Source organism: Cyrtonyx montezumae, unplaced genomic scaffold, assembly GCF_038088225.1.
Source record: "Cyrtonyx montezumae isolate F1298 unplaced genomic scaffold, pur_monq_1.0 scaffold_10, whole genome shotgun sequence".
NCBI classification, from domain to species: domain Eukaryota; kingdom Metazoa; phylum Chordata; class Aves; order Galliformes; family Odontophoridae; genus Cyrtonyx; species Cyrtonyx montezumae.
This window is the reverse complement of record NW_027071826.1, coordinates 6,559,201-6,586,483: the sequence shown is the minus strand read 5'-3', so window position 1 is coordinate 6,586,483 and position 27,283 is coordinate 6,559,201. Positions and strand designations below refer to the sequence as shown.

The 27,283-nt window shown below is 44.1% G+C and overlaps 2 protein-coding genes across 3 annotated transcripts in view; both read right to left on the bottom strand.

The window, feature by feature from the left end:
* Positions 1-27,283, bottom strand: part of ZBTB1 (zinc finger and BTB domain containing 1) — a 53,715-nt gene that overhangs the window by 6,250 nt on the left and 20,182 nt on the right. The window contains exons 3-6 of one of the 2 annotated variants that reach the window (XM_065749073.1): positions 5,128-5,249; positions 4,945-5,011; positions 4,511-4,609; positions 1,104-1,244 (exon numbers count right to left, since the gene is read on the bottom strand). In XM_065749073.1, coding sequence (XP_065605145.1) covers positions 1,104-1,244; positions 4,511-4,609; positions 4,945-5,011; positions 5,128-5,249 — 429 coding nt within the window. Of the gene's footprint in view, positions 1-1,103; positions 1,245-4,510; positions 4,610-4,944; positions 5,012-5,127; positions 5,250-23,920; positions 26,573-27,283 lie in introns of those variants that run through there. The other variant, XM_065749081.1, reaches the window with a different exon arrangement.
* HSPA2 (heat shock protein family A (Hsp70) member 2) lies at positions 17,354-19,720 on the bottom strand. Its single transcript, XM_065748994.1, has one exon. It carries the CDS (start codon positions 19,646-19,648, stop codon positions 17,744-17,746), a length of 1,905 nt encoding a protein of 634 aa, XP_065605066.1. The 5' UTR covers positions 19,649-19,720; the 3' UTR covers positions 17,354-17,743.

Genomic DNA, 27,283 nt, shown 5'->3' with positions numbered 1-27,283 from the left:
GCTAGGAGGAAATCCAGGTTCCTCCAATTGCAGACAACAGCAAGGCTGCTGCCAGGAGCCACATTGCAGGTGGGCAGGAAAAGGACTGCAGCTCCTATGGAAGACTGGCAGCAGTTTAACAGCAGCTGTTAGAAAAACATGCCTGAAACTGCTCTAAGAAGATCTCCAGGGACTGGAGTGCGTAGTGGCTACTGCCAAGGGAAGGAAACATGGAAAGGAAACACTGTGTGTATCCATCTCCAATCTTCATCTTTTTTAATTCCCACAAAGGCTTTCTGCCCCTCTCAGTCCTTTACTGGGTTTAAGGCATCTAGAGAATTATTGATCTCCACTGCTTCAAAAAATCTATGCACTATCTTCCCTGCTTCCCTACTCTTCTAACACCCATAGTTCCCAGCATAACCTTGTCTCTAGTTCCTTCTCTTGCTGCTCTTCAGGAGCAGGTTCTCCTGTCCTCACTAATAGTCTTAAGACTTTCTCAAACTTGGTATAAACAGAAATTTATGCAGGGATAAATGGCAACCAGCAAGCACACAACCATTTGCTTTCAAGGTTTAGTCAAAATGGCAGGGGTGAGATGTGTGGTTGGCATTGTTTTTTGTCCTGTTGGCTTTCATGCTGAGCCCATCAAACTTTCCTGCTCTGTATATCTAACACGGCTTCCGCATACCAGGGCTACAGTTTCACCATCTGGTATCCAGAGCTCTGCTACAACTTGTGCCAAATCAGCTGGCAACAGCTCATCAGAAACACTTCTGGAGTTAGTTACTAGCAAGAGCTGCGGGGAGAACAGTGCTAGTCTGTACTTCATAGAATCATAAAGGTTGGAAAGACCACCGAGATCATCCAGTCCAACCATCAGCCCATGCCTGAGACCACTCTAGGCCACGTCTCTCAGTGCAACACTTAACCTTTTCTTGAAAACTTGGAGGGACAGCAACTCCATTTCTTCTTTGGGCAACCTGTTCCAATACCTCACCAGACCTCACAGTCCTCTCGTAACCCTTAGACTGACAAGAAGCATGGCCTTGGGCCTTCACTCAAAAGGGGCCTTAGGCTGCTGTGGCCCTTGACATGTCAGGGAAAATCATTTTCTGGCTTACTTTCCATGAGACGTGTGGCTCTGTGGTGCTATGCCTCTCCCAAGGACAAGGTTACTGTAAACCTTGGCAAGGTAAATCCTGGCCACTGCTAACTTCGCCAACACATCATCCATTTCTTTATTTTCCAGAAAAATCACAGTCCTGTTTAAAATAAAGAGAAAAAAAATAGTTAGGGAAGGGATGCTAGAAAGATCGACAGTTCCTGAGAAGTAAGCATATTTTTCAGGCACACAAGCCAACACACCGCATGACAACACCATCACATTGCAATAAGGCCAAGCTCAGGAGATTCCAGCACAGCTCTGTAGTGCTGCTGTGACAGCCAGGCCTAGTGCTTGGGCAGAGACAGCCTCTCTTGCCCCACAGAACTTGCAAGCTCCATGCCTGCAGCTTTTCAGGTTGCTGTCTTTGATCTTGCATAGCTTATGAACCCCTCTTTGCAGCCTACATGAAAGCCCTAGAGGCACACAGAGATGTCTCCAGGCATAGACTCTGCAATTGGGCAGCCTGGAGCAGTGGTGCTGGCACATTCAGAGACAGCACTTACTCCTCTTCAAAAAGGCACACAAAGCGCTGCTGGGATGGCCTCTAAATAGGAACGGCTGACCCCACAACCCTTTATTTTAAACCACTAAAGATCAAACGCTAAGGAAATGCCAAACCAAAGAGCTTTGTATTTCCTCTGCTTCCCCTGTAATCCACCCGGCTGTCTCCCAGTGCTAGGAGCACTACAGGACTAAAAGTTGCCAGCCTCCTTCTGCGCTGGGGAGAGCTGTTTTATCTGTCCCTGGTGGCCTCCAGCTGTAAAGCTTCCCACACAACCCACCTTTAATAATTAGGACAATTACTCCAGGCTTCTCAAGGATAATTGCTAATAAAATCCAACAGATTTTACTTAAAAGACATAAAAGAAAGTAAGTGGAAAAAAAAAAGGACAGAAATAATAGTCCGTGTTCCGTTCATGTCTCATTCACCACTGCTTAGCTTTTGTTCTTAGTTGCATATTTCAGAGGTGAATGCTCCCAGGCTGTCTCCAGCAGGGCAATGCTTCACGCCTGCTGCTTTGGAAAACTGGTTGGTCTCTTTTGAAGAAAACAAAAGATCTGGTTTTCTCCTACAGGAACTCTTTCTGACATAAGGAAATATAATGTGTGAAAGCAATGACTTCTTAAGCAAGGACGGTCTTAGATGAGGATGGTCTTCTGCTTCAGAAGGTTCACACACAAGGTCTGTAAGAGCAGCTCAAGGACTACACAGACATTGGCTGTGACTGCTGTGTGGGAACGTCGGGCTGCTAAAGAAGCAGGCAAGTCATCAAGCCCAGTCTTCAAGTAACCTGTCAGTCAGTTTAACGCTGAGCAAATTATAGGTGTCATTAACCAGCTTGGAGGGGTACCAGTATGTCCTGCCTTCAGTCTGTCTCTGCCTGTGGCACCTAGCCAGTACTACTCAGGAAAGCAAAAAGCCACTGAAATTAATTAGATCAAGAAGGAAGGGGGAGGGATTTTTCTTCCTGAGCAAGCAACTTGCAACAGCCCTGAGCATGGGATTTAAGTGGGATACGTACAGGAAAGCAAATGGCTGTGCAATCTTATTTCACATCCTCTCAAATACATAAGCATATCACATACCACAGGATTCTTATCACAAGTGTAATTTTCTGTCATTATGATTCTATTCTGTGGTTTTAAAATCCCTTTCACAAGCTCACAGAGCTCCATCATCAGAAAAAAAAAGTATTTTTTTCCCACGTCTTCAGTACTTCCTAGTAGAAAACTACTCCAGAACGTTACTGCACAGAAGGAAAAAGGCAGTGCTTCCTATATTTGTGTGATTTTGATGTGAAATATAACATATACCAAGTTCAGAATTAGACCAGGTGGATAAGGGAGGAAATAGAAAACCTTGGACACAGTGAAGCTGCAGTGTCAGAAAGTTCTTCACACCTGGTCCTCCATGTCAGCTTAGGTGCAAGAACAACTAAGGATAAAGTTCAACATTAAGTAAGATCTATATATGCCTGTTGTCATTTCATTTTTCTTCTTTGTATTTATGCTTTCATAGATCAATATCCTGACCTCTGCATGGCTAATGTCTCTTCTCTGAGCTTCTCTGATTTTATACTACACACAAGCAAACTGCTTCCCTTCAGGGGAGGAAATGAATCTCAGTAAAGCAGAATTGCAGAATATCCCTTCGGGAAGCTCAGAGTTCTTATACATTTCCCACAAAAAGACATCACAGAATCACAGAATATCAGTCACTCTGGGAGCACCGTGTGCCATAACACAGCCAAAAATCTCTTCTGGCAGAGATTATCCAGAGCTTATAGCTGGTAGCTACCATCACAGCCCCCCCGACCCAAGAAATACAAACCCATGTTGCAATGGGTTCAAACTCCTCTTTGAATCTGCTTCTGCATTTTCCACACCACCTAATGACACGAGCCATGTTGAGATGTCCTGGCCAATGCAGTGTCTGCCTCATCCTTCCTCAACTGGACCTAAGACTTTTGTGTATGAAATTATGTTGATGATTTTCTTTCTGTATGCATTATTCTTTGCACAATGAGAGAAACATCAGGCAATCTATGGAAATGGAACAAATCAGTTCCTTAAGGCCAGCAATCCTCCAGCAGTCTCTTCTTCATTTCAGATAAATCAGCCCCTCTTTATATCGAGGTTTCATTAATGGTGAAAAAAACAATCACTGTGTGTTTTAATGAAACAATCAATCAATTCTCGGGGACTATCAAAGAGTCCAGCAAAATGTTAAGGTTTGTCATAATCATGGTTTGTAGCTCTGTAACACTTTCTCCCTAGGCACATAACTCCCTAACAATGCAGCTCCTAAACTGTTCCTCTGGCATCCACACTTCCACTTCGCAGGGTGGCAAATGTGGTCACACACCCTTACTTGGGAACTGCTTGCCTAGCAGATATTTCTCATGTTGTAACATGTTTCTAGTGCTGAAGAGGCATCTGAACCTGCTTTGCAAAGTACTTAGAAATGAGTTCTTAGAGCAACGTGACCCACAGCACAAATTAACACCCAGCAAACTCAGCTGTGATTTGTGGGTGCTTCTGCAAGCAGAAAGGACTGGATGCTAATGCTGTCACTGGGAAATGTGATTTGGGGGATGGCGATTCAAACCAGAGCACACAACAGTTTGGGTATTAGTAATGACTAGTTCAGATGTCCTGGGAAAGCAGAGGCCAAAGGGGCAGGAGGTGTAACAGTGTTTTTTCTTCTTAGACTTCCATTTGGCAACCAGGCCAACAGGCAGTCTGTGCTCAAGCAATGGTCCTCGCTCGGATGCAGAATCCCACTGCCACAAAAACTGTCCCACGAGTCTGGATTTGCTAGGACAAGTTCCAGGTATTTACACCCCGATGTCCTATACTCACGAAATCAAGGGTCTGATTTTCTTTTCCAGGGCAATTTTTTCCAGGTAAAAAGACATGTAGAAAAGCAGGGCCATGAGAAACTCATCCAGTTTCTTATTCCTGAATAAAAGATAGAAAGGTCACTGGTAAGTCTGCACCACCAGATTATTATGAAAAAGAGTTTTGTCAAACATTGCATTTAACTTGGACTAAGATGAATAACAACCTTTGGATATTTAGGCCCAAGGTCTTAGTTTCCTTTATCTAACCGAGTGGAATGCTTTCGAGCAAGTGGTAGGATTATTTTTCTGCATATCAAGGAGAAAATGCATTTGCTTCCCACTAACCCCCCAGAGAAGAGATTTTAAATCTATGATTTAATATTCTACACAGCATAGTCCCTCCACTACCCAATGCACACATGTAATTCTTGAAACAAATCCTAAATGGCATACCCCATAACTGCTGCAAATGGTAGCATGAGATATGACTCATTTTCTTCTTTCAAAAGGAAAGCAAGATCTGAAAATACAGAGCAAAAAAATAATAATAATTGCTCCTCCAAAAATTGCTCAATCATAGTAGAAATACTTCTTTGGGCAATGCCTTGCTGATGCAGGACACCAACAGTTACTCACATTTGACATCATCCAGCGTCACATATTCATGTTTTATCCACTTTGACAGCTTACAGATTTTTCTCTCATTGTCAGACAGCCTTTTTTCAGGGAGCGAAGCACTGCATTCATCTTGGAAAATTCTAGTAGTTGACCAATATGTAGTATTTAAAGACACTGTTAATTCCAGTCACAGAATAGTGACATTACCTACCCAGTGCACACAGTCCTTATTGCATGCAGTTTCACAAAGCCAGGCATGTGTTTGGCAGATATCCCGAAATAACTTTCAACCATTATAACCACAAAGCAGGCTGGGAATGTTGGGAGAAATAGGACATTTCACCTCCAAGGTTGCTTCTGAATTTGCCCTTTTAGTTGCTAATATAATGAATCGTGACCGTATTATTTAGATCAAAGAGGTTTTAAGTAATGGATGAAAGTCAGCCACACCATGTTGTGAATTTATAAAATTAATAATAATACTTTAATCTTTGAAGTGCTTTACAAAGGTGAATTAATTACCTCACAATACTCTTTAGAGTAGATGAGAATTATTACCTCATTCTGAGAGATCTGAATGTCTTTACCAAAGCCATAGCAGGCTACTGCCTGAGCTGGCATTCAGCACAGGGCATGTCTGGCCCTGTTTCTCTGCTCAGACCACTCAACCACCCTGCTGAAATGACAGGTGGCTCCTGCTTCACCTGTTGTGTTCAGACACGATCCTCCTACAACTGATGAAATATTCCCACCCTAATAATTGTGTTCCGTCTTGAGCTAGCTTAGTGGAAGTGAAATACCTCTTTAATGTCTTGACACATATTTCCTGTAAGTGAGCATATTTTTGTTCTTTAAGGTTCTCCTCAGCTGCTGGACTGGAGCTGAAATAGAGTATGAGAATGCAGCAGTATGCATTTACATTTCTAACAGCAGTGCAAAGACATCAACTCGCAAAGACATCAACTCAGTGATACAAAAACATATCTATTTTGTCTTCTAATTGATGCAAAGAAAACATCTGGGTTGTGGTGAGGTCCACATGAGATATTGCTTTCAAGAACAAAGAAGCACACAGTAAGCAAAGGTCCTCCTGCTGTCTCCTGCGTCACATAAACCCTTCAAGTCATCTGTGTCTCAAGTGGACCCTCTTGGTCCTAACAACACCAGTGAATAGGAGCCTTCTTTTAATTTCCATCTTAACCATATTCATGGTACGTTAACCATTATATATGTTCTTGACCTTCAGATCCACTAGTACTTTATGTAGGAAGATAGAAGAGGGTTTTGTCTCAGGAAAGACATTTTAAATGCAAAATGCAAAGCTTTTCTTCGGGACCACAAATGGCAGAGGCATCAAACATGGCTGTGGAATTCATTCCTGCCCAAGAGAGCACCGTACAGAGCCAGCTGCATTCCCAAACCCACAAGACAAGCTGGCTGGAGCAGCTGAGACTCAGACCATGAAAGGCACCTGCATCAGCCTGTGGTCAGGGAACAAGTGAGTAGCCCAGCTCTACTGTGACCAAGGCTTGGGAATTGCCAGCACGGCAGGGAGGTGGCAGTGGGAACCACACTGCCTGCCTTGTGCTTGGGAAGGGAGGAGGGGAGGATGCAGCTGTTCCTCAGTGGTTAAATGTATGGAAATTTTTCATGCCAGGTAAAATCTTGATCCACAACTGTCTCAGAAATTCCAAGCACAGCTACATGCACTTTCTCTCCTGCAGAACCAAAAGGTTCACAGTCCTTCAGTTCTCACTGCCATGTATCAGCCTATGGACCTCCACTTCTCCGTGCCAGGGAGGCCATCCTACTGTCATCACTGCTGCTCCAGCACACGGTTTCTGGAACACAGCAAAACTTGCACACGCTTTCAGCAATCCCTTGGAAGTAGATTCATGTTGAGAGTAGTGCAGAGTAAATGCACATTTCTGTTTATCTCCATCAGTGGGTAAAATGTAATAGAATCATAGAATTGTTAAGGTTGGAAAAGACCACTAAAATAATCTCGTCCAACCATCAACCCATCACCACCATGCCCACTGCACCATGTTCCTCTGCCTTTTCTTGACAACCTCCAGAGATGGTGACTCAGTGTCACAGAGTTAACATTCACAAGCTCCAGTCCCAAGAAACAAACACACAAATCTATAGAATCATAGGATCACCAAGGTTGGAAAAGATCACGCAGTCCAACCATTATATATAATATAAACATATAGATTTGTCCCGCAGTTGATTTTCAGGCAAAACATTAGACTGATTTTACCTTATGTGGAACTGCTGAACCTTAAGCTGTGTAATCTGAAACTGAACAGGATTCTTTTACCTTGCAAATTCAAGTGTGTTAGTGTCATCCTTCCAGTACCACACGCCTGAAGTTAGTTTTATCGTCTGCAAGAAAACAGCATGCAGGTTACATGTCATAAGCACTGGGTTCTTGTTCTCTGTTCAGCTCAGCAAAATATTTATAACACAAGCGCTGTGCATATTGGCCATTGTATATCTTTAAGTCTGCTTTTCTCTCAGATGTTGATTGTGAATTAGCTAAACAGAAGATCTCTCAGATTAAAGGCTGCCAGCATAACAAAGGAAAAACAGGGATCTGTTTTCTTCTATGTCCTTCAGGTTGTGAATAAATCACTGAAAGCTAGCTAAGGAACATCAATTCTTCGGTTGACAGTGAATTAATGAAGGCTGAGAGATCAAATGTAGTCATGGATTAAACAAACCATCGGTTTTATTTGTTTCTGATAATATTTATGTAATTGCAGTGACTAAGCAGCAGCAGAAAGGAAGCCTTTGTTTAAAAATGGGATGGGTTATGTGCTTTACTGATGTTCTGAGAACTTTAAATAAACACCAGAGAGAATCTTCAGGGAACACTGAAGCAAACGGCCGGTGACACAATTTTACAGTATCCATGCAAAGCCAAAAACCTCATGGAAACAAAATGAGATGGATTAGTCCCTTTCTTAATTAACAAGAACTTGCAAACCCTTAATTAACAAGACTTGCAAACCCTTAGCTGGTACATGCAGGTCACCTTTTAAGTAAAATGGGTCTTATTGCTGAAGTCCTTCTGCCTACAAACTTAAACCAGGTGAAACACAAAAGGCTTTCAGTGACTCCTGGCCTGGTGCCATTCAGACAACAACAAGAGTTTCCGATTCTTGCTCAATTTAATTTGGTAGCAGAACACCAAAATAAGATCATGCCAGCAGCCTCTGCAAAGGTCAGACTCTGGAGATGAACATTAGGAAACAGTGTTTCTAATCCTCTAATCCTAAAGAGCAGATACCTAAACTTCTCAGTCCTCTTCAGCTCCAGCTGAAAAATGGGAAGTAGGGTAGCTTGGCAGAGCAACGCCTACCACAGCAACACAGGCAGGAGGGAATACCAGGCCTGTGCCTTCAGAACACAGCGCAGTGCTCACTGGTAAGGCTGAAGGATGGCCCCATAGCTGCCCCATTGGGTCCACACAACCCATAGGGTCCACTACAGCCCCCAGACCCACCACAGAGCCACACATGGGAGGTAGCGACACAGAGTGGGACGAGGGGACTCACCGAGGTCACAGTGCCTGCCTGCAGCATGGCTGTATGTGGCAGTATCCTGGAAACAGCCCCCAGGAGCTGTGGAACCCGGCTCACAAAGTCTCCTCCAGCTTCAGGACATCATATGCTCTGCTCCTTCCCACCTCTGCCCAACGGTCTCCCTGGGAATCCTTACTGGAGAAACAGGAAAAGTAAATGTTTTCTGTCAACAGCTCAGTGCTACTCGTTCGGGCCTTGCTCTCATTTCCATCGGAAGGTCGGGAGCTGCAGTCACCGACACGAGATGGGCAGAAGTTCACCCCTGTAAAGGCACTGTTGTCTGTACAAAACTCCATTAAACACATTTTAGCTTGGGATTTTTGAGATATTAAAGTCCCATGTCCCGTGACACGTCCAATTTTCTGTGCAAGTAGTCAGCTCATGGTTTGTGAGTTCCCCCGAAAAGGGGAGGTTACTCAGGCAGGTTGCTTAAGGTCATGGGTTTGAGGGAGGATTTGTGATGTTTGGGATGCTTTGAAGCATTGCTGTTCAAGCAGAAAATCTCTCATACTGATCATCCACAGTGGAACAGTATTGTTGTGTACACCTCGTGCTGCTTGGATTGCACCCCAAACTGGCACAAGTTTTATTGACAAAAGCACTCCCTGCCTGTAGAAGTCAAGAGAAGGCTGAGGTTTTGTGTTACAGCTAAGCCAGCTAATTGCTGATGGAAGAGGCATTCTTTCTGTCGTCCAACATTTACCACTGCTTATCTCTGTGTTGATTCTTTACCTTCTTCGTCCCCATAGCGAGGCGCTTCCCTAAACTGTCAAAACAGTAACCCAGCAAAAATAAATGAGATGCTTTCCACTGAGTTAGCACTCTGTGGGTCAGAGAGGGGCCAGAGGCAATACAGATAAAGATGAGGCAATGGGGAGAGGATCACACCTTTCAGCAGATCCCTCCAGCTAAAAGGTGAGAAACAGCCACAACCTAGGAAAATGTACTTTGAAGCAATGAAAATATGTGATCTGAGACTTCTAAACAAGTCAGCTCTGAAAGACAGAATATTTCCTGCTCTCAGCTCTTCCAGATGGCCTCATTCATTTCTGCAATGCTTTCTAACAATGGAAGATATTTCTGAAAGCAGTGCTGAGATATTCATGAGCACATGGATGAACATGGGGACAATCCAACATAGGGAAATCAAACTTCCATGAAGCAATCTGCTTGCTGTGCCTAATTTTCCCTCTGTTTCCATAGCTGTCCAGATAATGCATCTGTTCTCCAGTAGGAACTCTTTAAAGGCTTATCCACGCTAAAAACTTAATCCAAGATAAGCAAGAACCTCATATCACCCTGAAAATTCAGATTTGATTCTGCTCTCTACTGTTGTCTGTTGTATTTTTTTAACATACAGAATTGCGTATGTTTTGTTTCCAGTTGCTATTGCAGGCTGCCAAGTACATACCTATGACTTGGCAGCCAAGTTATATATTTAAGAGGATGAGAGAAGTAGGTCTGAGAGCGACCTCAGATCTCATCCATGGCAGTCAGGCAGCACTACAGGAAGAGGAGACAGTGGGAGGAACAGAACTAATTGCTTAGCAGTTGCCTGCTTAGTAGAGCAGGGCTATCATCAGCCTCAGGAGACCATCAGGCTATCCTGGCTCCAGTAGGAGTCATGCCAAAAGAGATATCACAAGTAAAGGACATGCTGGAGATGCTCAGGGTCTCCTTTGTTAGCATTCACAGTGCAGGGGAGACGAGCCTTAGGGTGTGCTGGGGGCGGGAGCAAATTGGCACAAAACTCCAGAGGAAAGATGGAGAGAAACTAGCACTGAGAACTACCTACAGGGAAAACAACTGGGCCTGGCAGGGTTACTCAGCCAAGAGGCCTAAAGTATTCAGGCACTGGACTGTACTCTCCTTAATGAGTGCTTGCTGGAAGAGATGAGTTTGCCATGGCTATATAATGAGCTAAGGATGCAGAGCCGAGCAACAAACATCCCACCCAGGCTGATCGCCAAACTGCATATCAGCCTGAGAGAGAAACTAAAAGCCCAGCTTTATGCTGAACAGAGTGTCTGCTGGATTCCTGCTCCAGCGGTTGCAAAAGTTGGGAGCTATAAAGTGGGTGAGCCAGAAGATGACAGGAAATTAAGGTGTAATGGCTGAAGCCATTGGAGGCTATATAGGAAACTGATTTCCATATGGGCTTCAGTCACAAAATTCCAGGCAAATCACTTCAGCCCACATTTTAATCTAATGGCCATTATTTACATGATTTTTTTTTTTTTTTTTCAGAACCAAGGGCCCTGGCTTCATGGAAACCTGACATGCAGGACTAAGTATGCACAGCTGTGACCAAAGTCAGTGAGAACTGTACCTGAATGCAGAATACCAAACTGTCTGACAAAACAGTTCTTTGGCACTTACAAGGGAAGACCCCATGACAGGCAGATAGTGCTTGGCTTTTGCTGTTTTATCACCTGTGTCTCATCTCAGAAGTGAAAGCTAAATGGATGGCAATGGGAAGCACTCGCATGTGGTGGTGATGAGCTGCACACCATACTCCTTCAGAGCTGGGGCTGGACAGCATACAGTAAAAAAGGCAAGCATTGGATTGGGACATATTACTCTCTTAGAGAGCACATACTGTCTGTCATACACACTGACCAAGCCTGGTGCCCTATAGGAAAAAATAAATAAATCTGTAACCATGTAATTAAAAACTGGGTTATGATGCACAAGCACAAAGAAAGCAAAAAATAGGATTGCTCATTTGCTCACAATTTCAGCACTTGGCATTTTCCAGTGTGACTTTGCAGCCTTGATGGGGTTTTTTAATGTTGTTTCTTGTGGTGTTTGTATCCATGCGTGTCTCAGCACTCAAAGGTACGCATACGTATCCAACCCTTAGGAATAGCTAATGTTTAATTCAGATATCACACCTAGAAAATAAACACATGCACAAACTCAGCAAAATATCACCATCCAGCCATCCACTTTTCTGCCTCTTTTTACTTCTTCTTGTGCCAAGCCTGTCTTCTGTAGCCCCTGTACTGATTTTCCCCTCTCTTCCCAGAGGCAGGTCAATGTCAGCCCTGGTTTCTTGGTAATGTTAGACTCTGCTACGTGTGCTTTGGACACAAAAATACAGAATTCAATTCCACAGAAGGTAATACTTATTCCATGACTATGCCATTTACCTGCCAACTACTTTTACCTGCTCATTAAAAGCACGATCATGCTGTATGAATGGAATAATGTCCTTAGGCATAACAGCATTAGCACTGGTGTGATTTTTTGCACAGAACTGAAGCTTCTGTTTCTTTGCTTTCAGCAATTTGCATTGCTTTCCTCTATCAACCCTGCAGCCTTTACTCTCATTCTTCAGATGTCCAAAGCAAAACATGAAGAGAGAGCTTGTGTCTGCCTGATGTCCTGTAACACCCACACCAGCCATGTCCCAGGCTCAGAGCCCCGTGGCCCAGCTGCCCGCCGTGTTCAGTGACAGACACATCCACGGGCACAGCCCTGCCAAAGGTGCTTGACAGTCAAAGGCAGAGCCAGCTGCCAAGGCCAGAACAGGGAAATCAGAGCATAGTAACTGCCCAGCACAGCCTATGGGAATACGGTCTGCGCTTGAAAAGCCAGAAAAACCAGCTGCATATTCTTCTAATGAAATCCTCATGCAGTTACTCCCTCCACATGGTTTTATCGGATGAGATACCGAACATTAGCACTTGTCAGCTATTTCCATGCAGCCAGACATTTGCCTTGTGCTCCTAACAATCAACCTTTTGTTATTAACACACCTCTTACGGAAAGGAGGGAGTATCTAAATGTGCCTCATATACAAAAGGTGTTCTCAAAAATTTGATTTTGACTCAGTATTCTGAGGTGCTCAGAAATCTGAGGAGCTTAACAAAGACATCAACGGCCCAAGGATTAATAACCATCTCCCTGCTACAGGAGGGGGAAAATAACATAGGGAAAATTGAATACAGACAAGACATCCTCTATTCAATATTGTGAGCTTTCAAAATAATAATAATTATTAAAATAATAATATGAATTTGATGTTCAGTTTTCAGATTATTGCTGAGAAATTCTACTTCATTTAGGATTTTTAGCTTAGCTCTCCTCTACCTGTAGTGCCAGAGACAGGACTAAGGACTTGCTAGCACTAGTTGTCTTTAAACATGCTGTCTTTGAATATTTGCAAACATTGTGAATGAGGTCTGCAGGAAAAAAAGGAGTCTGCCAAATTACAGATAAATGTGGTTTTGAAAGAAACATGTTTATGTTTTTAGATATGGCCTGAAAAAAAAAAAAAACACCACGTGACTTTCAGCTATGACAGGAGATTGCTAGACTGTCAGTTCTACTGTGCCACAGCTCTTACAGGAACTGATCTTTAGAAAAAATTTCATGATGGAAGGCAATCAAGACCACTAAATCCATGCATATGTTGTGTCTTTTTTTAATAGATTCTAGCCTGTAATACATAGCATTAGCACTTCTGGAAGTGGTTTTGTCCCCTTAATTCCATTCAAAACAGATGTTTAACTCCTGGCCTGCAATCATTTGGAGCAGTGGCATTTAGACCAGTTCCAGTAAATAGTGTACAGGGGCAGTGCTGCTGACTGCTGTCTTAGCACGAGCAAGAATGATTTCATGCCTTATTGTCCAGGATGCCACAGAGATCTGTCAATTTTTGTACAGGCCAACACACAGAAAGTAATTCCTAAATGGTGGGAGCACTGGAAGAGGAACAAAAAATCTCTATACTTCTTTTGAATTTACTTGAGATAAAAAAAAGCAAGCAAGCAAACAAAAAAAGACCAAAAGTGTACCAGCTGCCTTCTCTAAAATGCCTGACTGGTGCTGTTATTGGGACGACGAGAGGAACCAGCTTGTCCATGTCTCCACCCTACTGATGCAGGAGAGAGTAAAGACAAATGGGTCATGCAAGGGCGGGTCAGGGGTTTTAAATACTGCTGTTTCATATGTGGAAGTGAAGTATGTTGTTGCATCTGGAAATGCTGGCCTGCCCAACTATATAATCATTATTCTGCTGCAAGCAGAATCTACTCCAGAGGCAGGCTGCATAAATACGTGGATGAGAGTAGTGGAGAGATGTGATACCTGACCCACATAGGTGTGCTGGAGAAGCTTTACGAGCATAACTTGTTTTGCTGTGGGGTAGGGAGGGGTGGTAACTTTCCAGTGATGAAGAACTATAGAACATAATTTTGCTGCAGTAAAAGCATCCACGTGGTTTGTTGGTTTAATATCAGAGGATTCCCTTACACCAGAAGTACAGCGTCCCACATGGAGGTAGGGAACACATCACTATGCACTTTCAATAGGGACCAAGTAAGGGAAGCTCAAGCCAGGCATAGAGCTGGGTAAAGAAGAAGAAATTTGGATTATCTTTTAAATAATTAGAGCCTGAAATGTCACTACATTGCAATGCATTAGCAAGACTGAAAAAGAGACTTCAAAAATGGTATGCAGGCAAGGGTTGAGTGCGTGCCTTTAAGTAATGCCTCACACATACACTGAAAAAAATGCTGAGACTGGAAATGTGAATTCCTTGAGCACATCTGCCCTCTCCTCCCTTCCCTCCCATGCACCCACGGCAGTGGCTGTCAATGAGGTAGACAAGATTCCCATTTCAGCCCTGAACTCTCACATCTCTCAGAGCTGACATCCCTTGGGTGCAACCCACAGCACCCACAGCTTCGAGGAGAACCTCCTCAACTGCCCCAGAGCTTCAAGAAGAACCTCTCAAATAAAGAGCAGGCATTTCCCAGGAGACAAGCTGCCCAGCCCGCGGGGCTCCCTGCAGTGTCTCCCCAGAGATAAAAGCAGGCTGCGGGCTTATACTGGCTCCTGTCTTTGAGATGGTATCACAAGGACGAGCAGGGTTGCAGCCTGTCTGCTGGGCCTCGCTGCAGGACTTGAAACAGACGCTGTGGAGGCAGCTGAGTCACCAGGCCGGCCGGCCGCAGCCAGCTTCCCCGCTGCCCCCTCCCAGACAGTACTGCAGTCATTTTTTCATTAATTTCTTTCTGCTTGGGCTTTCTGGGGGCTCTGCTTTCTCCACTGCAAAGGCAGTGAGGGTGGGAAGTGCATAACTGCCTTGCATTGCGTTGCTACATGCCTGCTGCACGTGGAGCAAGGTGCTAAGGTGCTGACAGGTTTTAATTCAGGCGATTAAATTCTCTGGGATTAATGCTAGGGGTGTTCCTCTATATAAAATAATGCCACTTACATAAACCTCGTCAGCAAATACGAGGAGGCATCAAAAGTTAACTCTGAAGTGACACAAGTGCTGTAAGTTACAGCTGCTTGGTAACCTTCTTATGGGCTTGGCCTTTTGCACGGCCCCACCTGAGAATAAGCAACATTTGGAAACGCAAACCCGTGGCTCTGGTGAAAGGAGGTGACTTTCCCTGCGAGTCAGGGCAGCACAAAGGATGAGGCACGCTGAGCGTGGAAGCAATGAAACTGCAGATTTTAGACTAGATTGTTTCCCTGGCTTTGCCAAACCCGTTCCAGACGTGCAACTGCTGCTGCACAGAGCTATAAGCACACACCAGATACTCCTACTTGCAAATGAGGAGCAGCATTTTCCCCTCTGACATCTACTTCAGTTATGTAAGGAGCTGAAGGGAACTCATACACACTGAAGTCGGTAGGAAGTAGCCACTAACTCCAGCAGGACACCCCCTCCATACCGCACCAAAAACAACTCCAAGTTATCCTTTGTTTTATAAACTAAGCAGACCAAGGCGAGGAATCCAGCTCTGAGCTCTTCACGCTTTCTGCCTCTTGCATTTTGGGGGAGGGTGTTTACGTATTTGAAAGGCATCGTTTGTGCCTCGAGGCTTCAAATCTTTTTCCAGCCGTGCAAGCAGGCAGAAGTTTCTCACCCTTTACATGTCACACACAGTCGAGGTGCGTCTAGACTAAAAAGGATCACTTTTTAAAGACAAAAAATAATAATCATAATAAAAAAACAATCCACAGAGACTCCAGCGTTAGCCTGTTTGCATCCTCAACTCCTGGGGGTCCTTTAACCCCAGCATCTGTACAGAGGCTCATTCCTGAGGGCTCAGCCCCACTGCTGAAGTGAAGGCGCGGAGCAGAGGGAGCGAGGTGAGGGAAAGGACATGGGCAGAGCAGGCGTAGGACAAACAGCCTGCTGCCTGCATGCAGCTAAATTAGCCCTGCAACCCATTTAAATAGACGCTTGGGAAAAACAACAAGAAATTGTACTTAATAACCGGGGAGCGACACTGAAGAACGCACACACCGAGAACTGAAGGGTAAAGGAAACCACGTGGCAAGGACGGTTACAAGTCAGTCAATAGAAAAAGTAGTTAACTCTAATTTACAACGACCGCGGGGATACCGACGCCCCAAAGCAGTGGGGCCTCAGCTACGCAGAGCCCACCTGATGCAGCGTCACAGCTCGCAGCAACGACTTGTCGCTTACAGATGACGTATTGCTATTCGTAATAGTTCGTGGGGAAAAAATAACAAAAAAGCCACGGTGACTCCCTCATCCTCGGGGTCCTTATGTATGCTACCGTCTGGAAACCAAAGGGATGGATCGCCAGCAAAAGGCGGCGTACGTAAACGCCAAAAACACACGGCCTGATTACAGCCTTTTGAGACTTCACTTAAGTACTCAGCAGGTGCTTAAGTTGCGGTAATTGACTGCTGGAGTGGTACTGTGATTGTCCTGTCATTTACATATGAACCGTTCAATAAGCTTTAAGTGGTTCCGAGTAATTTGAGACAACAGCTGATCAAACAAGCTTTTAACAAGCCTCGCATTCCGGTAGCGACTGCAACCCCTCTCCGTAGCCACGCGAAACAGAAAGCCGCAGCAAACCCCACCTCATCAGCCGGACTTTCATATCCAGCAAACGCCGCACAAAAGCTTATTTTAGCCTGGCTCTTGTAGCAGAACCTTCTATAGGGCTGCTTCCTATACCTCCGCCAACCTCCGGGATCCAAGCACCTTCGCAAGCTGTCCCCTGACCAAGAGGCAGCCGAGCAAAGCACGGTTTCCTGCAGCTCCCGCTCCCTCCTCCGAGGTTTTTTTTCCCTTAAAGGACAAGGCAGCTCAAAAAGTGCGTGTCAGCGGGCTCTTCCAGCACTGCTCCTTAGTCCTCTGCCTCCAAACACTGCAGTTTTCCTTCCAGTAACACAACGAGAGCTCCGGAGGCAGTCTGTAGGAAAACTAGACGAGTTTTAACTACTGCAAAATTTGCCTATTCTACCAACTTCTCCACTCGGTTGCTATTCAGCAGTTAAGAGCACACGAAATCCTTGGCAGCTTCGCTTCTGATCATCTTCAGCAAGGGAAAAAACAGTCAGGAAACAATAACAGCTCCGCTTGCACGCAAGCAACCTGAAAATAACTCAGCAACGCACGGAGCCGGCCATGCACTGAACCCAGCTGCACCACGCCATGCTGCCAGCGAGCAGGGATCCTTTCCCTGCCCCTGTTCCCACATTATTTCGGTGGCACACACACATAGCGAGCCACCCTGAGCCCCACACTGTCCTCCCAGCCAGCCCAGGGAAACCACCCCACCAGCTCTCCCTGGAGCCCCATCAACCCCCCGTGTCCCCCAGGCAAAACCCCACCACCCCAACTCCACTACAGAAAAGAGAAAGATAGGTTTCTGCTTTAAATACATTTTATTTATTACCAAAACTTCCACAATCGGCATTTCTCATCTTTCATAAAGTTTTTTTTTCTCCCATGCATAACTTGAAACTTGTCAACTGCAACAGTCGAGTGGTTACTTTATAGAAGAGACATTTAAACAGAAACAAACATCCAGAATACGAGCAGCTGTATCTGAATTAACAAATCTTCTCTATTACTAACCTTATAAAGCAGGACGTGCCTTCCCTTTTATCAAAACCAAGCTGATACATCTGCCTTTATACACACCCAACAGAATAAACTCTGTTATTGGCAATGACGTTTTTCTTAAACGTTAGAAAAAATATATAAAGCAAAGAATGGAGTGACTGTCCATGAACTAGTCTATAGTTGAGTCCTTTTAATCAACTTCTTCGATGGTTGGGCCACCAGAGCCACCTGCCCCAGCTCCTCCAGCTCCCTGGTACAGTTTCGTGACAATCGGGTTGCAGAGCTTCTCCAGCTCTTTCTGCTTGTGCTCATACTCTTCCTTCTCTGCCATCTGGTTTCGGTCAAGCCAGCTGATCACCTCCTGGCACTTGTCGAGCACTTTCTGCTTGTCCTGCTCGCTGATCTTTCCCTTCAGTTTCTCATCCTCCACCGTCTGCTTCATGTTATAAGTATACGACTCAAGGGAATTCTTGGCTCCCACCCTATCTCTGTTAGCTTCATCCTCTGCTTTGTATTTCTCTGCTTCTTGCACCATACGATCAATGTCATCTTTGCTAAGGCGACCCTTGTCATTGGTGATAGTTATCTTGTTCTCCTTCCCCGTGCTCTTGTCCACGGCGCTGACGTTCAGGATACCATTTGCATCTATGTCAAAAGTTACCTCAATCTGAGGGACCCCACGGGGTGCTGGGGGGATGCCCGTTAGGTCAAACTTGCCCAGCAAGTTGTTGTCCTTTGTCATAGCCCTCTCACCTTCATACACCTGGACGAGGACGCTGCTCTGGTTGTCTGAGTAGGTGGTGAAGGTCTGCGTTTGTTTGGTGGGAATCGTGGTGTTACGCTTGATGAGAGCTGTCATCACACCGCCTGCTGTCTCAATGCCCAGAGACAGAGGGGTGACATCCAACAGGAGCAGATCTTGCACATTCTCAGACTTGTCTCCCATAAGGATAGCTGCTTGCACCGCAGCACCATAAGCAACAGCCTCATCCGGATTGATGCTCTTGTTGAGCTCTTTGCCATTGAAGAAGTCCTGCAGCAACTTCTGGATCTTAGGGATACGAGTGGAGCCACCCACAAGCACGATCTCCTGGATCTGGCCTTTGTCAAGCTTGGCATCACGCAGGGCCTTCTCCACTGGCTCTAGAGTGCCACGGAAAAGGTCAGCATTGAGCTCCTCAAAGCGGGCACGAGTGATAGAGGTGTAGAAGTCAATGCCCTCAAAGAGGGAGTCAATCTCAATGCTGGCTTGCGTGGAAGAGCTCAGAGTACGTTTTGCCCTCTCACAAGCTGTGCGCAGCCGCCTCACTGCTCGCTTATTGCCAGCAATGTCACGCTTGTGCTTACGCTTGAACTCTTCCACAAAATGGTTCACCATACGGTTGTCAAAGTCCTCCCCACCCAGGTGGGTGTCCCCAGCTGTAGACTTCACCTCAAAGATGCCATCCTCAATGGTAAGGATGGATACATCAAAAGTGCCCCCTCCCAAGTCAAAGATGAGCACATTCTTCTCTCCAGCCCGGGTACCTTTCTTGTCCAAGCCATAAGCAATAGCAGCTGCTGTGGGCTCGTTGATAATACGCATCACATTAAGGCCAGTGATGGTGCCAGCATCTTTGGTGGCCTGGCGCTGGGAGTCATTGAAGTAAGCAGGCACTGTGATTACAGCATTCTGCACCTTCTTCCCCAGATAAGCCTCAGCAATCTCCTTCATCTTGGTAAGCACCATGGAGCTGATCTCCTCTGGAAAGAAGGTCTTCATCTCGCCCTTGTACTCCACTTGCACCTTGGGCTTGCCACCCTCATTCACTACGCGGAAGGGCCAATGCTTCATGTCCGACTGCACTGTGGGGTCATCATACTTGCGGCCGATGAGACGCTTGGCATCAAAGATGGTGTTGGTGGGGTTCATCGCCACTTGGTTCTTGGCAGCATCCCCAATGAGGCGCTCCGTATCGGTGAAAGCCACATAGCTGGGCGTGGTGCGGTTCCCCTGGTCGTTAGCGATGATCTCCACTTTGCCATGCTGGAAGACGCCCACGCAAGAATACGTGGTGCCCAGATCGATGCCGATGGCCGGCCCTTTGCCAGACATGATGACGGATTCCTCTGGTCAGTTGCTAGCTCGCGGTTACGTCCACCCGCTCCCGCTGCTGTCTGCGGCGCGATGTACCGTCACGGTGCCGCTCGCACCGTTTTTATAGCCGGCTCAGCCTTCTTCTGGAACCTGCCAGAACGCTGAGGACCAATCCAGACGCCCGGCCGCTGCAGTTGACCAATCGCATGCGAGACTATCCAAAGAGTGCCCGCCCCCTGCCTCCTGCCCAATCAGAAGCGTGGCTCCCACCCTCCGGCCCAACCCTCGGACTTCTTGCTGTTTGTTCTCGATCCGTCTCGCTTTGCAGCGTGCGTCGCTCCCCTCGGCCAATCACAACGCGCGCTCCTCACTCGCCCCGCCCTCTCCCCGTAGCTCTGCTAGAAAGTTCCAGTGGACGTCCGACGCAATGCGAATGATTGACATCGGCGTTATCCAATAGGAGCCGCGCAGCGCCGTGAGGGCTGCGGCGGGCGGGCGCTCGCTCGCTGCTCGTAGTGTTTGTAATCCCTGAAAGCTCCGTCAAACGTGTCACGCCGCAGCCGGCTGCCAGCTGCTGGGGAATTTACCCTTATTTGGTCGCGACTCACACCACTTCTCCCCCCTCCCGTCCCCGGCCCGCCGCCGTCGTTCCCCTGAGGGAGCTCCGCTGTCCCTCTATGGCAGAGGGGCGATACAGCCGCACCCCCCTCCCAACACACACACCCCGTGTCATTTCCACTCGTGGGCTGCCGTGGGGTGCAGCTCGCTGTCCCCGCTGCGTGGCAGCCGTTCTTGAAACGCCTCCAAATTCCTGCGTGTTGTGCTCATGTAAGATGCCGTCCCGCCTGCGTTTCATAGGAAATACAGTTCTTACCGGCGTGATTTATGCCCACGGAGTTATTACATCCTTGCAAAAACAGCCTTGCTTCAATTAGTGTGCTTTCCAAATATTTTTTTTTAATGTGACATGAAGTTTCCACCTCTTTTACTGTGTAGCCTGCGTGTGTGTAGTTTGCGGGCAGAAGGGCTTCAATTTCTGACGCTACAGTAACAAACATAACTATTATTCTTCCACAGATCTCGGTCCTTTTTAATACAGAGGTTTTGACCTTGGAGAAATCCAGAAGAGATCAATGGAAAGTGGAAGCTGTCTGTCTCCCTACCTCCAGCAGGAGCTTCTCTGTACATCCCATGTGCATATTTCTTGGATGGGAAGGGTGTCGATTTCTTTTGCAGTCAAACCAGTGGCTGATTCATCTCTAAACTATCCCTTCCTGTCATTCCCTGCTACTTCATTCAGCTGATTGTATCCCTGGGAGCAGAGATAAGTGCCAGAGAAATACAAAAAGAGTTGGCTGATAAATTCAGCTTCAGGTGAAAAATAAATGTCATTTGTTATTTTTTTCCTTCCAAGGGCTGACCCTGAGAATGCTAGTGATGCATGAGAACCCTGTTTTGGTACATGTAATATAAACTGAGGCGCTGTCTATTATTTCAGAGTAAAAAGAGGATTCTTGCCTCAAAAACATACGTATAAAAAGAAATGGAGAGAACAAATGAACCAGGAAATAACACAAAAAATACTGATTAGCAGAATTAGCAGGCTTTGTATCAAAATTAACTTGATACCTTATTTAAATGTATTAGTAATCAAACAGTTCTGTCTGATTCAGAAATGAGTTTTCATGAATTTGGCCAAAAGCTTTTAATCATATGTTTTATCAGCTCCAGACGGAACCTGTTTGGGGTGATGGTTCCCTTCGTCCAATAACTGTGTAGTTGTGCAGATACCCAGATGTGCTGATAACCCACTAAAGAGCTGTTCATAGTGATTGGATTACTGCTTACCCTATTACCACCAGTCCTATGTATTTTAAAATTTTAATTGGAGTTTCACTGTACTAAACGTGGGGAAAATATCTTGGAGGAGGGCATAAGCATACCATTTTAATGCTAATAACGTAAATTATGGGCAATCATGGACAACATCAGGAAAAATCAAAAGATCTGTGGGCTCAGGCTACCAAATACTTAATCTAGGCCCCTGCATAAGTATTTCTTTTCCAGCTGAGCACACAGCTGCTGTTTTCTTCTTGTACAACAACACCGATTGGTCTAAGCTGTTTTTAACTTCTGTTTCCAACCAAAAGTTGATGTGATTTTCTCATTGTTGCTCATCTCTTACAGATGACCTTAGAGAAAGTCCAGTCTAACTAGAGAGAACAGCCTCTAGAGCTTCATTAGACTTATTCTCTCTTCTCAGCAGAGCTATTACAAGCCTGCTTTTTGTCAGCACTTCTCTTAAGACTTGCAGCACAATTTGTGCACCAACTCATCTCTACAGTCATCTTCTCATATGGGAAGAGCCAGAGGATTTTCTTTTATGTTGCTTCATATGCAGTCATGTTACAGGTGAGCCAAACGGACTGGTTCAGAAATTAGAGAGTGAGTTTTATGCTGAGGACACAAGTCTGATTTTTCCTTTTAAAGAAACATCTGCTGGATTCCCTGTCCTGAATCTGTAAGCCACATTTTCCAGGACATGCAGTCAGTGCCTTTGGAATACACAGGCCCCTCTCTGATGCATCTATTTGTGTTTAGGATCGACCACACACCCATGTCTCCTGCTTGGCAGTTATGCAATATGCTGTAGGCTATTCTCCATTACACCACCCTGCCAGAGCTGAAGATGATATTTAGATTTCTTCTGTGAAGCAAGAGCTTGGTATCTGGAACGGAACTGAGCACTCTGCCCGTATCTTTATCTTGATAACAGGAAGATTTTTTTTTCCACGGGTTTTATAAGGCAATATAGTGTAAAAATAGGATTAAACACAAGTTACAGTTTAATCAGATGTCAGCTGCTCGGTTCATAAAGATTATGGCCTGTCATATACAGGAGTTGAGGTCTGATGATCAGAATGTTTTAGATCTTGAATTCTGGAGATGATCACCCATTTGCAAAAGTATCCAGAAAACAGCATACACTGGATCGTACTGGTGAGTGAGCAAATTATTTTACATCACCCAGTACAGATCTAAGCAACAACTGTGCCAAGAACAAATAATACTTGACCACACTGCCCTTTCATCACTGCAGCTTTTTCATCTTGTTTCTATTTGTGAGTATATGAAGGCAATTGGAATTCAGACAAGAACTACCACGTTTGAAGTGACAACAGGTTTTTTTCTGACAAGGTGTGACTGTGTTAAAAACAACAGTCTGTGTGGGGGGGAACCATGGAACTTTTGGGAGTGATTTTGTATTTAGATGCTTTCACTTTTTGCATGTAGATACTCCTTTATTTGAAAGACAACCACAAGTCTTGTTTTCTCTTAAATTTTTCTTTCTCTTTTTTTTTCTTTCTGCAAAACATAAAAACCTGCAAGTCAGTGTAGCATGTTTTCTGCAAACTGTACAAATGTGTGAGCAGTCACGTGGAAATATTTAGAATAGCAGCATATAGAGCACAGTAATGAAGTACTGCTGAACCTTCTGGTTCACGGATCTCAAGTCCAAAATTAGAAATCAAATTTAAAATCACGACCTTAAAAAACGCATGTGACTTTCTTCACTTTCTGGCTTTTAATCTTTGGCACATTTTCAGATTACACTTAAAGGATTTCCCGTGTCATTTTTAGAGGTTATCTTTTTATTTTTTCAGTTTAAGAAATAAAATGGCTGATTACACCATGTCACAACTAAAACTAGGCTGTAACAGGCTCAGTAAAATCAAGAAAATATGTAACATTGATTAAACCAGCTCTTGATGTTTCAAGGAATAATTATCTTATCATTAAGTGGTTTCAGGCACTCTTATTTACATATACTTCTGATAGTTTGCTGAGGTGTGATCGAAAGCTGAGGGTAGCATCACTACTGCCAGCTAGATCAACTGGTGCCTTGTGCAATTCAGGCATTCAGTTCTACACTACTTCTTATAACTGCAGTTTCCTTTTCTAACAGACAGTGCTAGCTCTACTGGCACGATAAAGGACTTCAAAGCAGCTAGTTTGCAAGTAATCATAGAATCAGATCAGAACCTTGCTTTGTGTCGAACTAAAGTCTCTTTTCTTGCAGTTTAAGCCAATTATTTCTATTCCTATTGATTGTGGATATGAGAGAACACTTGTATTTTTTCTTTGCCCACAGCTTTTACAGATATGAAAATTATTGTGATTCCTCTCTGACATCTCTTTTGAAAAATGGCCTAAAATCATTCAATCTGTCCTCGGAAGCGGTGTTTTCTTGACATTCACACTGCTTTCTCCTAAAGGCAGTGCTTTTTGACACTCACATTGCGTTCTCCTGGGTACTCTGCATGCAACTTTATCTTCATTTCCAAAAGCCATAATCAAAATAGGAGACATTACTCACTCATGCCTAAAGGAGCAGGTTATACTCCCATTTTGACATCATAAATTTCACCTTTATTTGCAACAGCATGATGTTGCAGTCATTTTCAGAACCTGATCCACAGTAACACATATATTCTTTTCAATTGAAATCAAGCAGCTGCTCCTTTGCTTATTAATAATTCCAAATTGCACTTGTTCCTATTAAAAAGCATCACATGTTTTCACATCGTATCTGCACCTTGCTAAGACTATTTTAAATTCTAATATATTCTAGTATACTTAAATACTAACTGTACTTGGTCTTGTTTGAATATGTGAAAAGGATACTTGTGTGGTACAGGTGGTTAGTGAATGAAAACAAAGAATTTTGGCTAGAACAGCTGTGAAAGGCATTAATGAGACTATCATTACTGGCAGTAACTGTAAAGCTGGGAAATGATGTTGAGCCTTAAAGAAGGAAAACAGTATACCGAAAGCACAATACTTCATACTGACAGGCCAGCAGAATTTGATTTATCTTTCTGATTCAGTTAAATGCTTAATGTGAAGGTTTTTGAAGATAAATGAACTATAGCAGTGCTGTGAATTTCTCGTGTTATCTGATTTTTACTCATCTCGGTTTTTGATATCGTCATTCTTATTTGGTGAATGGGAAAAATGCAGGAGCAGATGAAGTTGATGGTAACTGGAACTTCAGCCTGTTGCTGGAACTGTTATTAACTTGGCTGTAAGATGGAATTAAATAAAAATAGTAAGCAGACTTGTAATAACATTTTATTAAAGATACTGTATCGAAGCATAGATTAAGCTTTAAAGATGATGAAAATTAACCTGGCATATCTTCACTGATATTCTACATAGACTACAAATAACTGCTAAGTTAAGGAACAGTCAGAGCCTGTTCTAGATGTCCTCTGCTTGAAAAAAAAGTTAAATAGTTTAAGGACAATCTTTAGGTGATACTATAAACACAGTTCCCTTCTCTTCTCTGCTTTGCAGTGGCCCTTCTGTGAGGGTGCTCCCTGTTTTCTATGGGAAGGACATCACATTTTCTGTTAGATTTCCCAGCTATAACGAGCCTTCTCCTTCTCCCAGCACCGCCACTGGGACAGAAGTGCCAGCATTCCAGTACTGTACTGTAGACTTGTAAAATTCCTGTCCTTATTTTTAAGATGCTTTGTCTTAATACCACTGATTCCTTAAATACCTAAAGGCTGAGAAGTGTGGGGCTCTGAAATCAGATTAAGGAACGACATTCAAAGATACCTGAACATCTTTTCTTGCATTTGTATAGCATCTTTATAAACTCGAAAAGAGTAAAGCAAGCACAGACACACGCCCTGTACAAGCTGCAATACAGACAATATTTTACATACTTCATAACAACAGTAATGAAAAAAATGCCGATTATAAATAAAATTGTAGACAGACTTACTGAGGTAACAGTTATACTAAACAATAAAACATCCTTTTATAGTCATAAGCAGAATTAGTAAGATGCATAACTACAGCAGAATATAGATGAGCACGTTTAGTCTGCTTACAAGAATCAATTTGATCCAGCTGTCTGGAGAAGCAAAAGAAATTACTATCTTTTTTAAGCCACGATGGCCCTATTTTTGAGCGTTTACTGCATTGTTTTGTTTTGTTTGCTTCCCATTAATTTAGCTGGAAAAAATAGGGTTGCTAAATTACTCAAATCTGAACATGAATGCCTGATTCTCTTCTTCAAAGCAGCTTTTTCGAGTTACAGATCCAGACCATGTGCACACTGTGCCCTGTGAAGATTACTGCGTGTTTACTCATCTCCTTGTTGGTCACAATTTTTCACCATCCTTGTAATAAGACCAGAGCACCATTTCTTTACTCTCCACATATAAGCTCTGAGCTCCGGGGAAGGTCCTCTTCAGCTTGCATATGATGATCATGGCAGCAAAGGGAGTCAGGTCAGCTGGATCTTTCTCACCATCCTCTCCTTCCTCAGAGACCCTTTGTGCTCAGTTTTAATGGTTTTTTTTTCACCTTGTACTCCAGACTAAAACATTTTTCCCTCTCTTCTATCACTTGTTAGTTTAGCATTGTAACTGTCTGAAAAAGGCATTAATTTTAGTTCATGAGTACATACTTTAAAGCTAAAAAGTCTCAACAGTTTTTGACAGAAACTCTAATAAGAAACTCTAATAACTCATTTCATAACAGCAGCACGGCAGCACATGAACAGCAGATTGTGCGAGCTCATTTCAGCACAGCCCTTAATGCCTGGCATCTGCCTCTTTGGGCTGTCTGCTCCATGAAAGAGACTTCAAATTTGTTTCTGACAGGTGTCAATAATAGTCACAAGGAAATAAGTTTTGTAATACAGAGAAGAGTCCAAAACAACTTTAACTGAGTGTTCTAATTTGACTGCTTTGGTGCCTTTTGCGACTGCTGCAGTGTGTCAAAAAAGCAAAGGTGGTGCCAATTCAGATCTGGCACACGTGGTTCTGAGTTTTTATGAAATCTTTTGCCGACAGTTCTTCCTCATGTCTTCTTCAAACCTGGTTCTCTCAGTTGTTCAGAAGCTTAGAAGTCCCTATTTCACTACTGCCATGCAGAAAAGAAATGCAAGAAAAATATTAAAAGTCAGAAGCCCACACTCTAGTACTATATTTGCTAGCATGATGTGGTCCCTCCCACCTCACTGTGGTGTGGTTTTGCTCTAAATACTATCCTTCAGTTATATCGAGAACACCCACCACAGAAGGGAACTCTTTAAAAGCTCACGGTTCCTTCCACCCCTACCCCAGCAAAACACAGCCTTAAACAACGTTCTGCTCCTGTTTCAGAAACTTTTCATTTGCTCGTTTCTTCCTCTTTTACCTTTCGTTTTCAAAACAGCTAAAGACTTGCTGAAGAAAAGCCTTTGGTTCCGTAGGCTCCGAGGTTATTTTTGTTACTATATGTGTAACTTTCCAGCAGTGGTTTACAGCTTGGCTTAGTGGACGCTCAAAGATTACACAAGTACTATTTCCCCTTGGCCTGGACTTCTCATAGGTTGGAACACCCACCACTCTGGAATACTGCTTCATATTTGCCTCTTCACTCATTTCTGTTGATTTTACTTGCCTAATTCAGAGGTGATTATTACATATTTACCTCCCCCGGGATTATTATTTTGGGTTAAATGCAGCTGAATGATATAAATGTTTGCAATTCCTGTCTCTTTGGACCACACTAACATGACAAATGTGAGCAACTTTGTATCTGATAGGAACAGTTAAGACACTGGAAACACATGGATGCAACTTGTAAAGA